The following is a 22,170-nucleotide window of genomic DNA, read 5'->3' on the forward strand; positions in this document are numbered from 1 at the left end:
AAGTATCCCTCTGAGATTACAGCTTTAGCATTTTAGCGGCCAGGGTTATTCAAACAGAAACTGTAAGTTAATCAATCAAAGGCGGGCCTGTTGAATAGGGCGTAATTTGGGGGCAATTGTTATGATAATCCAAACTGAGCAGCTGGGATGGAGGACTAGCGGCCTCCCCCTGCACCAAAGCGGGATTCAGGTGTCAACCAGACTGAGGCTTATTTGGTGGAATTTGGCTGGGGAGACCTTCCTCCAGAAGTCCTTTGTTTCCTTTGCCAGTTGGCTGCAACAGGAATACAGATTTATGTCAGTTCCAAGCTTTATGCACTGGACGTGGACTTCATTTTTAAAAACCAGCCTCTACAAATATCAGCACTTGTCTGCAGTTCAGAGAAGTACACGTGACATTTGATTTCGGATTCTGGCAGAGCTGGGGAAGTCACTTTGCTTCAGGAGCATCCACTTGCTTCAGTTTCAGGGCACTTTGTCTCCAGTGAGTTTTATTTAAGCCGTGTGAATACACAACAGAAGACCATTTGGATTTTTCTCTCTGCTTTAAATACTTGACAGGCATACTTAGACAGTGTGGTCTTGATCCAATGCAACTTTTGGAGATTGGAAACAGCAGAGCAATGGTTATGGTCCACCAACGCCTTACTGACATCGAGATGCAAACAGATTTTCCCCGGCTACCTGTTTTATATAAACCACTAAAATCATGGATAGGTATTTCAGCTGCACCTTATCTATCAGATATGACGTCAGCAAGAAGCCGATGGGCTTTTTCTAGGGCTCGCTTTGATGCCTTCCCGTCAGCTAATCTGATGGGACGATTCCAAAATATTCCAAGGCTGTGTGTGTGGCTCAGGGGAAGTAGACTCACTGCCACATATCTTACTGCATTGCAAGTTACATGAAGGTGAAAGGGAGCTGTTGATCCAACCACTGTTAACTCGTCATGTATATCCATTCATAGATAATTCAGATACAAATTCTGTAAGAATGCTATTAGAAGATCGTGTTTCTGCCATTTCACAGAAGGTAGCTAAATTTTGTATACTGGTACACAACAAGCGTAGTTCCTTATTAAGACAAAGAGCTGTACTGTGTGACGAGGACTGTAATAATGCCTGAAGTTAATGTTATTTATCAATAGATCTTATAATGGATTTTACAATTTATATTATATTTTTGTATAAATTGAATGCTGTGTATTCACATGTACTCTGATCTTAAACTATTGGCTGGCCTAAAGGCCGTAATAAATAAATAAATAAATAAATAAATAAATAAATAAATAAATAAATAAATAAATAAATAAATAAATATCTATTTATCTATCTATCTATCTATCTATCTATCTATCTATCTATCTATCTATCTATCTATCTATCTAATATCTATCTAATATCTATCTAATATCTATCTATCTATCTATCTATCTATCTATCTATCTATCTATCTATCTATCTATCTATCTATCTATCTATCTATCTATCTATCTATCTATCTATCTATCTATCTTGACAGGCATACAATGCCCAGGCATCAGGAGAGAGCAGGACGAGTGTAATCACTGTTCTTACACAGACAGTGACCCGACCTCAGTCCAAGGGATTTGGCTGACTACAACCAAGGAAGGAATAGATCTACCTCTTCCAATAATGATCAGCAGACAACAGGTACAGCGAGGACAGGTCACTCCACTGACCTTCAAACAAAGTTGCTATTCAATGATACGTTTGAGGAAGGGATGCCAATTCTCATCCACCCTGATATCAAAGCTACGGTATTTGGGGAGGCGATGTGGCTCTGAGGTAGGGCATCCGCTTGGCACGCAGGAGGTCCCGGGTTCAATTCCTGGAATCTCCATTAAGGATCAGGTTGTAGGTGATGTGAAAGGCCTCCGCTTGGGACCCTGGAAAGCAGCTGCCAGTCTGAGCAGGCAACACGGACTTTGATGGACCAAGGGTCCGACAGTACAAGGCAGCCTCGTACATATTTGAAAAAGCAACCCGGGGCCCACCTTGGCCAAACTGAGCTTGGTAAGAGATCCCTCAGCTTCAAAGTAAGCAGGCCCAGTTAAACAAGTGAGCATGGGAAAAAGAGGCCGCAGGAGAAAAGACTGCAAAGAACTGTTTCAGCGCACAGGGCACCAGGACGGGTGTCCAGCAGTTAAACAAAACGTGTTAACAACAATCCGTACAACTTTACATCAAAGAGTGATGTGCTTGAAGAGTTAGCTGAAAATCTGGAAGGAAAGGAAAGGAGGGGGAGTGCGTGAGGGGCTCTGGGGGGAGGAAGAATGGATCTATTGTGGCCAACAATGAGGCTGTGACTGGAGAATGCCTTTTAATCTGTCGAGAGCATATGCCAGGCTAGCTGAAAGGGCTTCCTGGAGAAAGGGCTTCCTATCCACGCAAAACCCCTCCTGGAGCCTGTATCCAAAGCTGTTCTCTGCCCCCACCAGGCTTCTACATTTCCCTCCCCCTGAAAAGTTTCGCTAACAGGACAATATGCTTCACGAAAGCGGAATGTGCAAAATCCCACCTGGCTCTCTGCAACATGGGATTCCGAGGGCAGGCAGGCAGGCAGGCAGGCCTGACTTGGCCCTGAACTTCAAAAGGCATCTTCCAAAAACTCACAGCCTTTCTACTCAGTGACAAATTTAGGGCCTTGCAATAAGACCTATAAAAGCACCTGGTGAGGACAACACCACACACAGAACCACAGATTAATAACCCACTGGGTCGCTTGAGCCCTCTGGAGTAGCCAAAACCAAATACTGTAAGTAACACGCTGGGCCTGGACATGAATCTGAGACATATGCAAACTCGCACAGTACGCTGTTCAGGCCCAACGCACCAGCGACAGAACAGGACGGAAGGAGGAGATGCCGAAAATGTGACGCAGTGGGACATATCAAGATGCCTTTAGAGTCAGATTCTCCCCCCTCGATCCGAAATCTGCCACTCCACCTGCCACCCTTTCTAACAGTGGAATAGCTAAGGAGGACATCTGGAATGCCTATGGCTTGCTTCCCCAGGGACACACGGAGGCCTCTCCCCCCACCAAAGGCCCCTCGGCTTTCCATTCATTGCCACGATACTGCTGGCCACTGCTCCCCCCCTCCAGCTAAACTCAGGGACGCATGTCTGTGGAACCGAGAAGCATTGTTCGCTCTCAGCCCCTGACACAAGTTCCGCCTGACCTTCTGTTCTCAACAAGGGGCACGCACACTGTCTGTGCACCAGGACATCTGCTCTTGAGGCAGCCAGCCCCCTTCCAGTCCTCCCGACTCCAGCTAGCCCTACAATCTCTTTCTCCTGCTCTTGTCCAAAGATGCAAGAGCAGCCCCCCCGCCCCACCCCAGCATTCAGCCATTTCCTCGCCATCCAGTTGAACAAGTCAAGGAATTAACATTCACTGCAAGACTTCTGATGCCGTTCCACTCTCTCCGCCTGGCAGCCACAAGTCCTCTCCCCGCCCTCAGCGCACAAATGGCACAAATTAAGGTCAGTGGCACAAATTAAGCAGCTTCTGATTTTGCCAGACGGGCCTTCAGATCTGCTCAGGGAACCTCAGCGCGGGTGGGTACAGAAAAGTAACCTTTTCTTACGAGTTTCATGGGTCAGGCAGGAGTTCTCACATAGTTATTGCTCTCAGTAAGCCTATGAAAGCATTTCCTCAAGAGCCCCCTCCCTTCTGTTCAACTTTTGGGTAGATAGAAAGGTGGAAGGCCTGCAGAGAGCTGTGGTGCGTAGATCTGATGGAGTCACCTCCCAGACTCGCAGGGGTGTCCAACTCATTTGTTATGAGGTTCAAATATGAAGAAGAAGAGGAGGAGGAGGTTGGAATTATATCCCCCCCTTCTCTCCTGTAGGAGACTCAAAGGGGCTGACAATCTCCTTGCCCTTCCCCCCTCACAACAAACACCCTGTGAGGTGGGTGGGGCTGAGAGAGCTCCCAGAAGCTGTGACTAGCCCAAGGTCACCCAGCTGGCGTGTGTGGGAGTGCACAGGCTAATCTGAATTCCCCAGATAAGCCTCCACAGCTCAGGCGGCAGAGCTGGGAATCAAACCCGGTTCCTCCAAGTTAGATACACGAGCTCTTAACCTCCTACGCCACTGCTGCTCTTAACCTCCTACGCCACTGACAGAAATGCAACTTGGTCAAGGGCCCGGAGAGGTGGCTGCCTTGCCTGGCCCCAGAACAGCACAAGGGGGGTGCCTGGACTGGCAAGTCCACAGCTGGGTGGGGTGTCTTGAGTGGGCTTACCAGGTCCAGGAGGCAGCTGAAACAACCTCCCTCACCGCTCTGATCTGGGCTCGCCAGGCCAGATCAGGAGCGTGTGTGTGTGTGGGGTGTGTGTGTGTTGCGGGTTGCCCCGCAGGCCTAATCCAGCCCCCAGGCCACACGCTTGACACCTCTGCGCTAGAGCCATACCTACCCATACACTCCAGTCCTCTTTGGAGGCCCTGCTTCGGCACCTCTCACCACCTGGTGGCAACCGGAGAAAGGGCTTCCTTCTTTGTTGCTGCACCAAAACTTTGGAACTTCCTGCCCAGGGAGATTCACCTGCCTCCTTCTATCAGTACCTTTTGCTAGCAGGTGAATATTTCTTTTGTTTTGTCTGGAATGCCTCCAAGAATGATTACTGGTCCACTTTCTGGTGTGGTTTATGTGTTTTTAATTGAATTGTTTTTATAATTTTAAATGGATTTCTAAGTCCTCCAGCGTTTTTATGTTTCCTGCCCTGTGGACCCTGATCAGAGGGAAAGGCAACATAAAATGTTTCAACAACAACAACAACAACAACAACAATTTTAATGAGTTAGATTTTATGTTATATTGATTTACTGTTCTGGAAACAGTCATGTTGTGAGCCGCCTCGAGCCCTTCGGGGATGAGGCGGCCTATAAATTTAATAAACAAACAAACAAACAAACAACAACAACAACGGAGGCTGTTTGGAGAACTGCCTTCAAGTTTCCGCTCAGCTCATGAATGAGATTTTATTCTATCAGTAGCCAGCTAACCTTAAAGTCACATGAGTGACCAGCCTGCTCTCACCCCCCAGTCTGTCTCTTCATGATTCTGACACCAACACAAACATCACTGCACTGGAAAAGCTATGCAACGACTAGCTACCAGTTCCCCTATGGAAAGGACAAATTCAGCGCTCTTTAGCTATGCTCTATCACCTGCATTTTATTGCCAAATTACTTTTAAGTAGCCTTTTGAGGGGTGGTGGTTGATCCCAGAAAGGGGCCCTTGATATGCCTTGTGGTGATACCCAAATTTTGGCGCTCTTCCCTTAGGCAGGCCCACCAGGTACCACCTCTCTTACCCTTTGGCACAAGGAAAATTCCATTCTTTCTCCCTTTTCAAGATATTTCAAGTCTTTCCCCCTGTTTTTAGACCTGCTCTTCATGTTTTTGACTTGGTTGTTGCTACTTCTACAAATGAATACTGAATAGTTTTATTGTTTATTTTATTCTATTTTTACAGTTCCTTTTGTAAGAGGCCACCAAGGCCAGGTGCCAAAGTGTGGAGGTATAACTGCGCCAAAGGGGCAAACTTTGAGCCTTCGAATTTTTGGGTTTGTATGAAGTTCCCAGGATGCAGGAAGGCCTGTGCATTCTGCCCAACAGTGTTCTGCTGCTTTTCTGTCTCATCCAACCTAGGCCTTCTTCCTCCCCATGCTAGCCACAACATCTTCTTAGTCCACAGAGTCCAACACATCTAGGCCACATGATGGCTTATCTGTCTACTTACCGTTGTCAAATTCATCAGGAATCTGCAGAGAAGAGAAAGTAATTAGGTTATTCTTTTGACTTTTGCCAAGTTGCTCTTGACTTCCATGCCCCCCCCCCCCCCCCAGAACAGATGGGTTGAGAGAATGGTGGCAAAGCAGATGAATGAACACAGTGCAAGAGAGGCTCAACTTGGTTTCCGTGTTCAAGAACATTTTATGCTCCACCCATTAAATGCCACCCTGTAAGAAGCTGGATGACGGCTCTTCGTAGCCTGCAATGTTCCCCCGCCCTGAATTTAAATCTCCTTTTCAACTACTCACAATAAGGGTGCTCACCACCTTGAAATCGAAGCCAGAAAAAACAGAAGCGATACGAGGCTCTGGACACAGGCCGTGCAGCCCCAGTGTTGCTCTGACGCATTCTGCGCAGTGTACTTTGGATAAAGTGAGTGCTTTTTATCAGCTACACCTAACCCTACAGAGGCAAGTCAACAGGTTTGCATTCCTTTGCAATGTCAAGGAAAGACTACTGTAATGTTCTCCAAGTGGGCCTGCCCCTGAAGATAGCTTAGTGCCATGGTGGCGAACCTTTGGCACTCCAGATGTTATGGACTACAATTCCCATCAGCCCCTGCCAGCATGGCCAATTGGCCATGCTGGCAGAGGCTGATGGGAATTGTAGTCTATAACATCTGGAGTGCCAAAGGTTCGCCACCACTGGCTTAGTGGCTATCCCTGTCTACTGATGGGTGGGAATAGTTTAGAAAAAGTAATTAATTAAAGTGCCTTTTGGGTGACAAAACAGCCAATTTAAGAAAACGGTGATAGAAACGACAGTTTCCAAGGGCAGCATTTTCAGTTTCCAAGGTCAACTGGAAATGACAGTTTCCAAGGGTGTCGGTTGGTCTGCATATAGCACTTTCCCTGCCTTTTTTTGCTGCCAAGTCATAGCAACGGATGGCAAACCCTGGCAGAGTTCTCGAGGCAAGAGGCGTCTGGAGGTTGCCTGCCTCCTCATTGTGACTTGGTGGCCTCCCTTCCATGTACGGACCAGAGTTGACCCCGCTTAGCTTCCAGGACTGGGTAGCCTGGGCTATCCAGGCAGCACTCTAGGGACCAACAAGTTTTTTTGGTAGCTGTCCATGTGGTAGCTGTGTTGGTCTGAAGCAGCAGAGACACCTTTCAGACCAACAGAGTTTTATTCTTGGTAGAAGCTGTTGTGCGCATGCACAGAAACGATTTTTTGGGGACATGAGTTTTCAAGGGTCAAAGCACTCTTTGTCAGGCAGAAAAGATGGCTTTCCCTGCACAGCATTATCCCCCTGGGGCAAGACGGAGCGTTGGACCAGACACTCCGGAACAAGGACTGTGCTCTGACCCACCTTCCTTTATTAAGTTACCAGGTGGAAATCAAATCCTGTGACTGTCCAAGCTGAGTTCCCTGAAGGCCCCCACCAGTGACTGATGCCCAAGTGGAATGGAACTAGAACCTAGAGCAGTGTTTCCCAACCTTTTCGAGGTCAGGGTACCCTTGACCTCACTCTTCATATCTCACGGTACCCCTGCCGCCACCCTCCACCTTCCCCTCCCATTGCCCCTGCTTGCCACACACCCCACCTTCCCCTCCCAGGGTGAAGGGAAGCACTGGGGGTGGCTGCTGACCTTGTGGCAGGCCCTGCCCCATGGGCCAGCTCCATGTCCTTGCTGGCGCCGGTGGGAGACACCACAAAAATGAGGGGGGAGGGGCGGTAGTGTTGCCGCGGTACCCCTGGGACATGCTCACGGCACCCCAGGGTACCACGGTATCCTGGTTGAGAATGGCTGACCTAGAGCCTGGTTGGAGCAAGCAGGTAGCTCACCTGCCAGGAGAAAGGCACACCTAAATACAGAAAGAAGAGGACATTAGAACATGCCCAGAGTGCTTCTCTTACTGAGTAGCTACCACCAGCCTGTGATGAGTTGCAGGGCAGGGACATTTCAAGGCCAAACAAGCAGCTCCCAGGCAGACTGGATGCAGGAATCAGGAGTCTGATTCCTGAGATTATTTCTTCAAATGCCTGCAGAAAAAAATAAACTGGGGACAAAAGGCCTTAACACCTTGAAACGGTGGGGGCTGCATCAACAAACAGAGAGGGGCTTCAGCGGTCTCTACACAGCTAGCTTAGATCAACACTGGCTTAATCGTCTTGACCCTCGGGTGCCTCATGTTTGAATACTGCAGGGTTTCGGCCTCTCCTTCAATCGCTGGCCTCAAGTCTGCAGGACCAGAGCAGTTTTCAAAGGGGACACCTGGCAGGGGGGGCCGCTTCAATCTGCTCCCCGCCTCCGATCGACCAACAGGCTTCGGAATCCACTCCTTGAGGGTGTCGTGATGAATGGGGAGGAGGACAATGAGGGAACCCAGGAAGAAAACTTCCACCCCCAGCCCTGATCATGTCAATCTGTTCTCTTTGCAACAGCATCAATTTGATGACAGAGCAGGGGACACGCTCCAAGGAATACATACTTCTAATGCTACCATCTGTTAGGTGAGGAACTCCAGCATGTATTATTGATCTAGTTGCTTCATTCACACCCTGACTTTCTCCCCAACAGGGACCCAAAGAGGTTTACGTCATTCTCCTGCTCTCCATTTTATCCTCACGACAGTCCTGTGTGGTAGGCCAGGCTGAAACAGTGAGACTGGCCCAAGGTCACTCAAGCATGAGTGGAGATTCAAACCTGGGTCTCCCAGAAGCTAGTCCAAGACCCTTTACCATTACACCACAAGGGATCTCAGCGTGTCAAGAAATGAGGGTTGCGTTTTCTCCAGATTGCCTCTACACTCTGTAAAAAGATACTAGGACGTCTAAAAATTCAGGATGGTACTTAAGGTACATCTAAATACACTTCCTAGTTTTGTCGAAGGGTTTCATGGCCAGAATCACTGGGGTGTTTTGGGGTTTCCGGGTTGTACGGCCGTGTTCCAGTAGCATTTTCTCATGATGTGACTAGCATCTTCTCTGAAGATGCCAGCCACAAATGCCAGCGAAACATCAGAGAAAATGCTACTGGAACACGGCCATACAACCCGGGAACCCCACAACACCCCAAACTTCCCAGTTCTTTGTCCTGAAGAAGACCTGCATGTTTCAAACAAAACACGCCTGCATCACATGAGAAACACTTTTGGAACTGGGGGCTTTGAGAAGTGGATCTGGCTATGCAGGGCACCAGAAGTAGCTCTCTGGTTCCTGGTCTAGGTGTCCTTAGTTTTGAGGGGCTCCTTTTGGGTTCTAAGGTTGATTCCCCACTTGCGGAATCAACCTGGATTCAACCTGGTCCATGAAAGTACTGACCTAGGTCGATTCCACAGTCACTCCCCACAGCAGCCGAGGTCATCATGCTGGAGCTGTGCTCAGAGAGCAGGATCACCTCAGCTCCTCTTCGTTTCCGATTGGCTGTTGTCTGCTCTACTCAGCTATCAGATCAAAATGGCATCTATCCGTCAGAATGACAAACGTTTTAACATGCCACCAGAAGGGAGGGAGGGAGGGAATGTAATTGATTGGCTGGGGAAAACATTGCAACTTCGTTGGTATCAGCAGTGTGTAAACGTGCGCCGTTTATATGTATGACCGTCGCTTTGTATACAAGAAGGATTTTTTTTTTAAAGGCGCACTTTTCCCCACCATAAGTCTCCCGTTCTGTGCACGCCCAAAACACTTATCTGTGATAGGCTGAATGGGAGAATCACGGTGAGGAAGATTCCCCACTTTACCAGCTTCGACCTGAGTTTGACCTAGGTTGGCAGAAAAAACTGTACCTCCCTGGTGGTGTCAGAAATTTAACGGGAAGAAGGGGCAGAGCTGGAATGGACCCGGGTTGAACTCAGTGGATGTGGGGAGTTCCTAGGTCAATCCTCGGACGATTCCGCAAGTGGGGAATCGACCTAAGGCTTGAAATGTATCTTTCCATCTACTCAACCTACCCACAACTGATTTATTCTGCTATTCCTCTACTCTACAATTAGGACAGTGATTTGATGTCGTTTCAAAATAAGATGTAGCTGTCGTTGCTGTCGATTTTGTCCTGATACAACTGATACACTTTCTCACATTCTGCATCATTGTTCAAAATACAACAACATCAGAACTGATTTGAGAACTGTATTACCAACAAGATTTATGCTCCTTTCTGATAAAATAAAAATGGCTAAGCTTCTAAATAACTCTAATGTTGAAATCTCTGAAGCTGTTATATTTTTACTCTGTGTACTGCAAGTTGCGCAATAATGATCTTATTGTATTTGAAATTCTTGACACACACCGGTTTTATGCCTAATAAAGGTTTTGGATTTGGATTTGATTTACTCTACAATTAGGACAGTGATCTGATGTCGTTTCAAAATAAGATGTAGCTAAAGAAAAATAAGATGTAGCTAAAGAAAAAAACAAGCAAACCCCTTAAATAAGCAGACTTTGGCCTAGCAGGCTGGATGGCACTAATGAGCTTCCCTGGTTGCAAAAATCTGGCCTGGTGCAAACTGAGATCCAGCACCGTTGATCCTGAAACTCAGATGCACGAGTGAGGGCGACTTTTGTTAAGGCTCAGGCCAAACTGCCTGCTTTGAAGGAATCAATAATAATGGACCAGCTGTTTTAGCACCAAAGAATCCTCTATGCAAAGCAACAAAAGATCTTAATACATTTTAAGAATAGGTGCCCTCCCTCTGCCAGTTCAAGCACGTACACACACACACACACACGCACGCACACACGCATGCACGGACAATGCCAGATGCAAGTATCTATTGTTCTCAGACCCAGGTGCAAGAGCAGAATGCCTGTTTGCCCAAACGGGACAAGGCCTATGGAGCAGATTCGAATCCACTGCAAGATCCTCTGGTCAAACACACTGCACAAATGTAACACAGCCCACAAAATCTCTACAGTAGACCTGTTAGGAACAAAGGCTTCTGGGACAACTCTGGATAGATAGTGGAGACAACTTCTAACTTGAAGTCGTTTATTTTTTAGTTGCTCCTTGCACAACCTAATCCCATTGATCTTTCTGCACAGGCACGCAAAAAGGTTTATGAATTGTGGCATTGTTTGCTCTCCCTTCTTCCTCTGGAGTTTGGGATTATGCAAAACAAGTGGAATGAAACAAGACTAAGGGCTTTCAGACACCAAGTTTTAATCCAATGTCTAATCCTCAACTCTCCTTTTGTTGAGGACAGCAGAACATTGGCTTGGCAGGGTAGGAAACCAGTGTGGACAATCGGAGGCAGAAAAGGCACCACGACACACTGGCAGCTGTCAGATGTCTGTCCCCTTCACACACGCCCTCCTCCTGCCTTCCTCTTGTACTCAAACACAGCCTTTTTAACTTAACCAAACACAAGCATTGCGACAGAGTTACCCAATTAAGCATGTAAACAATTACGTACATCCTGGCACTCGTAAACCAAATGAAAAAGCTCACTGGTGCTGGTCTCATCTGCAAGGGTAACGTCTGTCCTACTGCGTGCTCATGTTTTTAAAGATTAGGTTTGTCTCTATCAGTTTACAACCAGGAAGACAGCAAGAGCCAAGGAACGCACAAAAAGAAATGAAGGCAGAGAGTATTCAATGATCTCTGAGCACAGATTAGAATAACAGAATCATAAAGTTGGAAGAGACCACCAGGGTCATCAAGTCCAACCCCCTGAAATGCAGGAACACACAATCAAAGCACTCCCCACATATGATCATCCAGCCGCTGTATAAAAACCACCAAAGAAGAAGACTCCACCACTCTCCGAGGCTGTGAATTCCACTGCCCTGACAGTCAGGAAGTTCTTCCTAATGTTTAGGTGGAATCTCTTTCCTGCACCTTGAATCCATTACTCCGTGTCCTAGTCTCTGAGGCAGCAGAAAACAAACTTGCTCCCTCTTCGACATGACAGCCCTTCAAATATTTAAACATAACTGTCATGTTCCCCCTTAGCCTTCACTTCTCCAAACATCCCCAACTCCCTAAGTCTTTCCTGATAGGGCATGGATTCCAAACCTTTTACTATTCTGGTTGCCCTCCTCTGGACATGTTCCAGCTTGACAATATCCTTCTTAAACTGCGGTGCTCAGAACTGAACACATTACTCTAGGTGAAGTCTGACCAATGCAGAGTAGAGTGGCACAATTAATTCCCTCAATCTAGACACTATATTCTTATTGATGTATCCCAGAATTGCATTGGCTTTTTTGGCTGCCATATCATACTGCTGACTCAGGTTCTGTTTGTGGTCTACTAAGACTCCCAGATACCTTTCACATGTACTGTTGTCATGTCAGGTGTCATCCATCCTATATCTGTGCATTTCATTTTTTTTGCCTAAGTGTAGAATCTTACATTTATCTCTGTTGAAATTCATTTTGTTAGTTTTGGCCCAGCTACCTCTCCTAATTTGGTATCATCTGCAAATCTGATTAAAATGCCCTCTATTTCATTATCCAAGTCATTGATAAAAATATTGAATAGCAGTGGGCCCAGGACAGAACCCTGTGGCACCCGACTACTCACTTCTCTCCAGGATGAAGATGAGCCATTGATGAGCACTCTTTGTTTTTGGCCAGTTAACCAATTACAAATCCATCTAACAGTTGTACTGTCTAGTCCACATCTTTCTCGCTTACTTGCAAGTATATCATGGGGCACCTTGTTAAAGGTCTTACTAAAATCAAGGTATGCTACATCCACAGCATTCCCTTCACCTACCAAGTTTGTCTCTATCAAAAAAAGAGATAAGATTAGTCTGGCATGACTTGTTTTTGAGAAACCCATGTTGATTTTCAGTGATCACATTATTCCCTTCCAAGTGCTTACAGACTATCTCCTTAATGATCTGCTCTAGAATCTTTGCTGGTATTGATGTCAGACTGACTGAGCAGTAGTTGTTTGGGTCCTCTTTTTTTCTCTTTTTGAAGAGGGTGACAATATTAGCTCTCCTCCAGTGCACTGGGACTTCTCCAGGCGTTCTCAAAGATTACAGCAAGCAATTATGAGATTACTTCTGCCAGTTCTTTTAATACCCTGGGATGTAGTTCATCAGGTCCTGGAGATTTGAATTCATTTAAAGTATTCAGATATTCCTATACTAGCTCTTTATTTATTCTGTGCTGAATTTCCCCTACTGTATCTTCTGATCCATTTCCCCCCAATTGAGCACCTCGTTTTTTCTTTGGGAAAACCATAAAGAAGGCGTTGAGTAGTTCTGCCTTTTCTCTGTCCTATTAGAATGTCACCATCTTCTCCATGAAGTGACCCAATCATATCATTTTTCTTCCTTTTGCTACAGACATAGACAAAAAGCCCTTTTTTATTGTTTTTAACATCTCTCGCAAGTTTGAGCTCATTGTGAGCTTTAGTTTTTCTGATGTTCTCCCTACATGTCTTGGCTACTTGTTTGAATTCCTCTTTAGTAACCCCCACCCCCGCCTTCCATTTCTTGTACAGGTCTCTTCTATATCTTAGCTCACTAGAGAGCTCTTTAGACATCTATCATGGTTTCTTTAGACACCTCTCATTTTTTCTCCTCACTGGAACTGTTTGAAATTGTGCCTTCAAGATCTCACTTTTAAGAAACTCCCATCCATCTTGTACTCCCTTCTCTTTTATTATTCTTAACCATAGAATTACACCCAGAAGTTTCTTGAGTTTACTGCAATCAGCTTTCTTAAGGTCTAGAATGCGTGTCCGACTAGACTTGGCATCTCCTTTCCATTGCATAACGAACTCAGGAGAACATGGTCACTCCCACCTAAGGACCCTAAGTCAGTGGGTTCCCAAAGCGTTCTGACTTCAGGGACCATTTTCCACACTGATATGTCTGCATTACAAAAGGATCTAGAATATATTTCAGGGTACAAAGTCAACTCATACAAAGCAGTGAACTAATCTTCTGGACTTCACCAAGGACACCCCATAATACAAAGCACCAAGAATACTGCCCCTATCTGCACATTCGAGAAAAACCAGCAGTAGGTGAGAAAAGTTATCTTTGGAGGAAACCCATCTGCCAAGACTGATCTTCTCACACAGTAAGTTTTAAAATCTCCAGAAGATCTGTGGGATTTCCCAGCACACAAAGGGAAAGTCACTGATCCGACTACTATATTGAACAAAGACCATCCTCTCATTTCATTAGAAAACAGAAACAAATGAAGGAAAAGGGAAAATACTTCTAAGCTACCTCAACTTGTGCTGGTTGCTTTGTTAAAAACTTCATGAGATCAATGCAATGTGAAATACAACCGTCAAGCTAAAACTGGCGGGCAGTAGCTTGATGTCAGTAATCTGTGAGGCGCCTGCACAGCCAGACATCAGTCCAAACACGCAATGCCACCCTGCTGATACGGAGCACGGCATTTCAATATGGAAACATCCTCCTTGGACACTGTTGAATATAGATGCTTAGAATATAGACAGGGCTGGATCTATAGATTTAGATCCAGCCCTGTTCCTGGCCTGAAGTGCTTTTTAATTCAGCTACACCTCACAGGACCTCTTCTCAAGGACAGGCCTGCTTATAAGTACTCGCTGCCATTTTCCATTCTTCTGTCACCTCCAGGACCAGCTAGGAAGATACACTCCTATGCTCAATGTATTGTCAAAGGCTTTCACGTTGAATCATTGGTGTTGTTTCTCCTGATAGTTGTGGCTGGCATCTTCAGAGGATCCTCTGAAGATGCCAGCCACAGATGCAGGCGAAACGTCAGGAGAGAATGCTGCTAGAACACGGCCATACAGCCCGGAAACCACACAGCACCCACTCCTATGCTGTTTTCCAGGTTGATCACTGTGTGTCAGAGAGAAAGGGTTAACCCCCTTGTCCCAGCGCCTGGCCGCGTGCCAAACTGCAACATGATGTTTGAAAAAATTAAAAGATTTCAAGAATGAGCAAGGGTCTCAACCAGTTGCACATCTCCCTGAAAAAAAAAATCAGTTCTGAATCTCAATATCGCCACCCTGAGGGACAGACCTGGAAATGCCTGCAGCCTAAAAACCCCAGTCAAATATACAGCGTTACTTCTTGTCACCAGAGCCATCTTAACATATTTCAGTCCAGCATAAAGGGTTGAAAAAATTAAAGTACCAAATGCTAAAACTCTAAGGCCCAGCACAAAATATTTTCAATTTCAAAGGGTAGCAATGTTTGCAGCAGAATTGCTAGAATCCAGCAGCACCTTAGTGACAAACAAAATTTTCAGGGTATCGGTTTTCGAGGTTGAAAGTTTCCTTCACCAAATACAAGTCAGAATGGCAATCTCTGAGTCCTTCTATCCCAGTCAGAAGGTGGAGGGGGTATTGTAAAGAAGGAACTCAAGGGGCAGAGAGGAACAGGGCACACTGCAATTAGCTCAGTCTTTTAAGATGTTACTGGACTTGTATCTAGGTGTTCCAACATCATAGGAACGCACTGAACTTTCACACACTAAGAACAAGAAGGTAATTTCAGTTCGGTGTCAACAGGTGTGAAAATGAACTTGTTTAGTGTGTGTGTGCACTGATTCCAATACATGTTCTCTCTCTCTCTCTCTCTCTCTCTCTCTCTCGCACACACACCCCTGGGCGGACAAGCTTGCAAAGTTTTTCCAAAGGCGCATCTGAGCAGTGAGATTGAAGACCCTCAATACGTTTCCCTGCAGCATCTTAATTCCCCAACTCTGGCACGTTCTCTCTTCTGTGGCCACAAGCGGCTCCGTCAGATCTGTGAGGAGGAAGCATGTTGCTTCTCTAAAAGAATATGATTGCTCTACACAAACAAGGCTGCTCCTTGTACTAGGGTTTACATAGACACGCATGTGTGTGGGTGTGTGCATATTATAAATAATAAATATTACACATTATATATATTATATATTAAAAATAATATACACCCCCACAAAAAACTCTGGATGCTCTGTTTCTTACGGCCTGACAGAGCAGGGTTTTATTTTTTAAAAAAAGACAGAAGCTGGGGGATCAGTGCACCCATCACAGCTCGAAGAACAGGAAAGGAAAGGAAATCTGCAATAAAAAGATCAAGAAATCCCCCCAAAAGGGAACAGCCAGAGCCGTGGGGGGGGGGGGAGATCAAAGGCTGCTTTACAGCCACTTAGGCCAAGAGGAGTCCAGACGAGACAGGCACCCCACAAGATCCTCTTGAACCGGGTGATGCCACGAGACTCGCAGGAAGCTGGGAAGTGTGCCAAGGCCTTTCGACTGGGCGCATCTGCTCTGCGTTCCCGTCTTCGGCCTCACGCCTTTGCGGCCATTCGCATGAATACCACAGGCAGCCTGGTCATTAACAAAACCAAAGGGGCTTTATTGTGTCCCAGGAAAGGCGGAAAGGGGGAACAGACAAGAAATACCTTTGAGGTACAGGGGAAGGCAGCTACTTCAAAGCGGAGAGATTCTCCACCCTCTCTACAGCAACTCCTAATGTGAAAATCCTCCCTTGCTCCCCCCAACAGAGGCTGACAAAGGTTGTATGGCCACTCTTCCTCCCAGCCCCCAACAGGGATTTTTTTGGGTGCAAATCACATGCACATTCAGCTTCTTCTAGCCCAGTAATGGCTGGTAGTGGGTTTGCAGGAAGCCTTCCTGTACAGAGATGGTTTTGAGATAGTCAAGTCACACAGCTGCTGCACGTCTGGTCTCTCAAAGATGGAGAAGGATCTCCTAAGATCTGTGTCGCATTCTGCCAAACTGTTTCTGACTTATGGCAACCCTACGACTTAATGACCTCCAAAGCCTCCCACCACTTGCAGTCTTGCTGTGTAGGTTCCCTGGCGGAGCCACTCCACGCCATGTTGGGTCTTCCCTTTTTTCCTGCTTTCATCAACTCCTCTTCTGAGCATTCTTGTTTTTTCCAGCAAGTTCTGTCTTACAGTGTGCCTTGGTTTAGTCATTTAAGCTTCCAGGAAGAAATCAGGATTGATTTCCTCTAGAGCCCACTCTGTCCTTTTGGAAGTCCACGATATTCATAACTGTCCTCCAACACCAAATCTCAAACGTCCCAACTTCCTTCCTGTCAGCTTTTTTCACTGTCCAACTTTCACACCCTTACAACAATAGCTTGATCTTGGCAGCCAGCAACACACTCCTGACATTCAAGGGTCTCTTCTGGCTCCTTCGTGGATGCCCGTCCCAGTCTCAACCTGATTTCTTGGCGATTTCTTGGATTTCTTTGTTACAAACCGATCCTGCACAAAATTTGTCTCTCCCTTTAAAAATTAATTTCTGAAGATTAAAAGTCAACTTTTGAAGAGCTAGATTTGAGCTCAGGAGCACCTTGGAGACTCAGAGCATTTCCTGGGTGCAAGCTTTCGAGAGTAAAGGCCCCCTTCACCAGGTGTGCTTTGACGTTAGAAAGTCTGTGTTCCCCAAATATTGCTGTTCGAAGGCACGACTGGACTCCGATCTAGCTCTGCCATTGCAGACCAATAAGACTAACCTCTGAAACTATGTTCAAAGCAGGATTTACCGAGCATCTTTAGGATGCTTTGGGCAAATACAGCAGTTCATTTCTCTGTAGAGGAAAGAAGACAGATGCTCAACCCAAAGGCTTGCCTTCTTACGACACACACCTCCACGAGAAAGCCAACTGTGTCCGAAGGACCTTGTTAGCACAAAGTGACTCGTTAGTGCGAATGGCTCAGAAGCAGATCAGCATGTGCCACTAATAAGCCAACCTGCTGCCCAGAAAGGTGAGAAGCAATTCACAGAGGAGTGAAAAGAGCATGTGAGCAATAACTGAAAAGAGGAGGGGGAGAAAGGAGGGTAATGTACCTGGGGCAACTGGAGGCTCACTCCAACAACGCCGCAAGACAACTTCCTCACCTCCCAAGACAATTTAAGTGCTGTTGGCAGTACACTGACGATTGGCGGCTTCGCCTACATCAAAAGCTGCCCAGAAATAGGAAGGGTAGTCAGGAAGTCAAAGACACTTCAAAACAAAAAGGGGGGAGGGAGGAGAGGGTCTCATCCCTGTTCGAAACACCTTGAGGGCCACTGCAGCAATTCACACCTCATTTCCTCAACAGCATCCAAGGCTTATGCTGCATATCAAAAAAGAAAGCAACAGAGGCAGCCTCGAGCAGCCTTCCTGTAATGGGCGCAGTGCACAGGTGTAAAAAGAAAGAAAGAAGAAGAAAAGGAGAGAGATTTTTCACATGAGTAACACAGAAGGCACCTCTCCGGGAACTAAGAATCAAAGAAACCCACCTAAAGATACTGGAGTGCCTCCAAAAGCATTCAATTCCCAGCGGCTGAAAAATGGGAGACAACAACCCAGTTTCAGAGCCCTACAAGGTAGTGTTAAAAAATTTAGACAAGGTAGATTTAGGCTACAATCTGAGGCACAGTTGATCAGCAGAACTTTCTTCAGAGTTTAGAGCAAGAGACTGGGCTACTGTATCCATAAGCCACCTTGAACCAAATTGTTGAAATGGTACAAACCCCAAGGCTATATTTAAATGCACATGTTCAGACCCACCAAGTTAAGAGCCAGTGTGGTTAACAATGGCAGACTCTAATCTAGAGAACCAGGTTTGATTCCCCATTCCTCCTCCACATGAGCGGCGGACTCTAATCAGGTGAACTGGATTTGTGTCCCTGTTCCTCCACGTGAAGCCTGCTGAGTGACCTTGGAGCAGTCCCAGTTCTCTCCCAACTCTCTCAGCACCACCTACCTTACAAGGTGCCTGTTGTGGGGAGAGGAAGGGAAAGAGCATCCTTACAGTCTCCTTACAGGAGAGAAAGGCAGGGTATAAATCCCAACTATTCTTCTTACTAGTCAGAAGGGAGAGAACAAAGGGGGGGGGGTGTGTGAAAGACTGGCCATCACCTGGAGCGATCCACTGCAGAAGGAAAGGATGAAGAGACAGCAAATCTTGTGTGCTTATTCACATTTATATTGTTTGCACATTTTTTTAAAAAAATATTTTATTACATTCAAATCCTGCCTTTCCAGACCAAGGCTGGGCTCAGGACAGTGTGCATACGTATTAAAACATCATATAGCTTAGTGATGGTGAACCTTTTCGAGACCGAGTGCCCAAATTGCAACCCAAAACCCACTTATTTATCGCAAAGTGCCAACCCAGCAATTTAACCTGAATACTGAGGTTTTAGTTTAGAAAAAACAGTTGGCTCTGAGACATGCGTTACTCTGGAGTAAGCTTAGTGAAGCAACCGTGCAATGCTTCAAATGGGTGAATCACGATCCTAGGAGGGTTTACTCAGAAGCAAGCCCCATTGCCAGCAACTGAGCTTACTCCCAGGAGATGTGTGTGTGGGGTGATTTTCCACCCCCCTCCTACATGATGAACTCTGTGCGCGAGTGCCCACAGAGAGGGCTCTGAGTGCCACCTCTGGCACCTGTGCCATAGGTTCGCCACCACTGATATAGGTAATTCATAAACCAATGAGGCAAAAAAACAAACATAATCCGATGTAAAAAACCCCCACCCATCTCAGCACGGACCTCCTCCCCAAAAGGCCGTCCAAGCACGGGGAAGAGTTGGGAGAAGGGGAGTGCACTGAGGGTTCGTAGTTGGGAAGCTGGCAGATGGAATCGGATGGATGAGTGGCCTCAACCGAAAGCCTGGTTGGAACACCTGCGTCTTACAGGCTCTGCGGAACTGCTTAAGGTCCTGGAGGGCCCTGGGGTCAGCTGACAGAGTTCCACCAGGCTGGGAAAGGCCCTGGCTCCGGTCAAGGCCAACCTCACATCCTTGGGGCCAGGAACCACCAGAAGATTTTTATCAGAAAATTGAAGCGTCCTCTGTGTGCAATGTGGGGTGATACAGCTCTGTAGACCGGAGGGTTCCAGACCATTCAGGGACTTAACACCTTGAATCTGATTTGGAATTCCATCAGCAACCAGTACAGTTGCTACAGCACTGGCATGATGTGCTCTCTCAGCAACACTCTGGAAAGATGTCCAGCAGCTGCATTCTGGACCAGCGTCAGCTTCTGAATCAGTCTTAATGGCAGGCCCACTGTGGATCACTGTGGCCAGGTGAGAGTGGGATAGGTAAGGAGCCAACTCCTGGCCTATGGAAGACGGGAAAAGGCCATCCTCGCCATGGGCAGGGAGGACTCCAAAGTCACACCCAGGCTTTTAACAGGTGTGGCTGGCTGTAATGCCACATCACCAAAACGTGGCAGTTGGAAGCCCAAAAATGACCCTTTCTGGCTTAGCCACACTCTTTTCCAACTGCCCAGCCACGGCCCCCAAACACTGTGTCAAATCATGTGGAAAACCTGGGGTTGTTCTGCTAGCTGCCTTGAGTCCAAGGAGACAAGGTAGGAACCACAAGGAAAGGTAGGGTATGCATGTTTTAATCAATAAAATGTTAAATAAATATTGCCTACCACACTCTGTCCAAGGGTCTACCCATAACACTGCATTACTGTGGCAAAAAAGTAGTTCAATACTGTAGGAGATTGAAAGCCACATTTTTTAAAAATTAGATTTTCCCATCAAACTTCCCACAGCAGATGGACGACAGTGACCAGTGACGCATGAGATTCCCATTCCTCTGTGCCGATTTCCTTTTATCCCAGACTCCCAAAATGAATCCCTAAACAAACTGCTATGTGAAGGCTGCTACCATGGATTTAAGGGAGAAGAAGACATGTGCCATTAAGATGGAAGCGTAGCCCCACAAAGAACAAGGAGGAGCTGATGGCAACAGGTATGCCGGGCTGCCATCAGCAAGGCCTATTCACACCTCCCCGACAACATGTGCCTGCTGCAATAAGGACCACGAGGTGCCTATGGGAACTTTTCTTCAAACTGTTCCCAGGCCCCCCTTCCTATCAGGCACAGAAATTGGCCACCCACGGCTTTTTTTTAAAAAAATGGCAGAACAGGGATTTGGAGAAGAAGAAGAAGAAGAAGAAGAAGAAGAAGAAGAAGAAGAAGAAGAAGAAGAAGAAGAAGAAGAAGAAGAAGAAGAAGAAGAAGAAGAAGAAGAAGAAGAAGAAGAAGAAGAAGAAGAAGAAGGAGTTTGAGGAGGAGGAGGAGTTTGAGGAGGAGGAGGAGGAGTTTGGATTTATATCCCCCCTTTCTCCCTGCAGGAGACTCAAAGGGGCTGACAATCTCCTTGCCCTTCCCCCCTCACAACAAACACCCTGTGAAGTAGGTTTTGCCTGTGCAGTTTTGCCTGTGCAGAAGGGGGATCACTGTGGCCAGGTGGAGTCAGGTGATGCCAGACTGATTTTAATGTGGATTGTAATCCTGTTTTACTTGCATGCTTTATTGGGAACCAGAAGTTGCTGGCTGGAGCGGGAGAAATTTAGAGGCTGAAGTGCTTCAGGTAACGGAGACAGAAAAGGTGACTCACTGGTGACAAGGAGTAGAAAGGAAGATAAAAAGGTACCCCGCACAGCTAACAACCCCTCCCGTGAACACTGCAGTGTTGGTCTCCACTCCTTCTGGAGCGCTGCCATAAGCAGCAGGATAGGTACGACCATAATGATGCTATGTTATGATTTATGATGTTATGTTTATTGACCCTATGTTATTAATCCATTTATTGATGGTTGTTCTACGATGTTATGTTTATGTAGTTACTATGTTGTTGTGCACCACCCTGAGCCTTTCAGGGGAGGATGGGATATAAATTAAATAAATATATAATGCCATAAAAATATGCATTTAACCAGGAACCCTACTGGTTAGTAACCAGTAGAAATCAGAGAACCAGAGAAATCAGAAGGTGATGCTCAACCCGTTCCATGCCTCCTCAAAACTACTGCCACACCATCACCGCTTCTTTTATACATTCAGTCGTACTACTGGGTGTGTGTGTGTGTGTATGTGTCCTGTTCTACCTCTGATGCTTACAGAAGCATAAAACATATATTTTTTAACATTGAGGCTCAAAAACTTATTTGTGCTGTCTGGGAATCCCAAGCATAGGGCTGCATATCTTTGCCTCTTACAAAATCTGAGGCAGTGCAGAGTTTATGCTCTTGCTCAATTTAATGGTCTGCCATTTGCCCTACTCTCTGGAAAATTTCAGAGAGTACTATATCCCTTGTGATTCAGGAATTATTGAAACAATGCAACATATTTTATTATTCTTTCTTTTCTTTCTTTTCTTGGGTTTATAAACCGCCCTCCCCCGGAGGGCTCAGGGCGGTGAACAGTATACAGATAGAGCACAATCAGATTAAAACAATAAATATAAGTTAATATGGCTCATTCTATTCTGAGATTTGGGCTAAATTCTTAACCCCTATTCTTGCACTGAGAGCCGACTCCTCTGTTGTAGGTTTGATGTCCTTTTTATTAAATAGCCCTTCCACAGATCTGTGTGCTATAAACCTACAGGGTGCTATAAACCTTTGCATTATTGGGGAAAAATTTTAATTTTAGGTGCTGTAAAATATATATGTATTTATAT

General features: G+C 46.1%; 1 protein-coding gene across 1 annotated transcript in view; it reads right to left on the reverse strand.

Annotated features, from left to right (window-relative positions):
• The window catches only part of LOC125435751 (mitochondrial import inner membrane translocase subunit TIM50-like), a 46,210-nt gene that overhangs the window by 17,043 nt on the left and 6,997 nt on the right, over positions 1–22,170 (reverse strand). Inside the window, 1 exon segment of the mRNA XM_048502123.1 lies at positions 5,770–5,791. Within this exon segment, the coding sequence (XP_048358080.1) occupies positions 5,770–5,791 (22 nt within the window).

The sequence above is a fragment of the Sphaerodactylus townsendi genome, linkage group LG06, assembly GCF_021028975.2.
Source record: "Sphaerodactylus townsendi isolate TG3544 linkage group LG06, MPM_Stown_v2.3, whole genome shotgun sequence".
In the NCBI taxonomy this organism is placed as follows: Eukaryota; Metazoa; Chordata; class Lepidosauria; order Squamata; family Sphaerodactylidae; genus Sphaerodactylus; species Sphaerodactylus townsendi.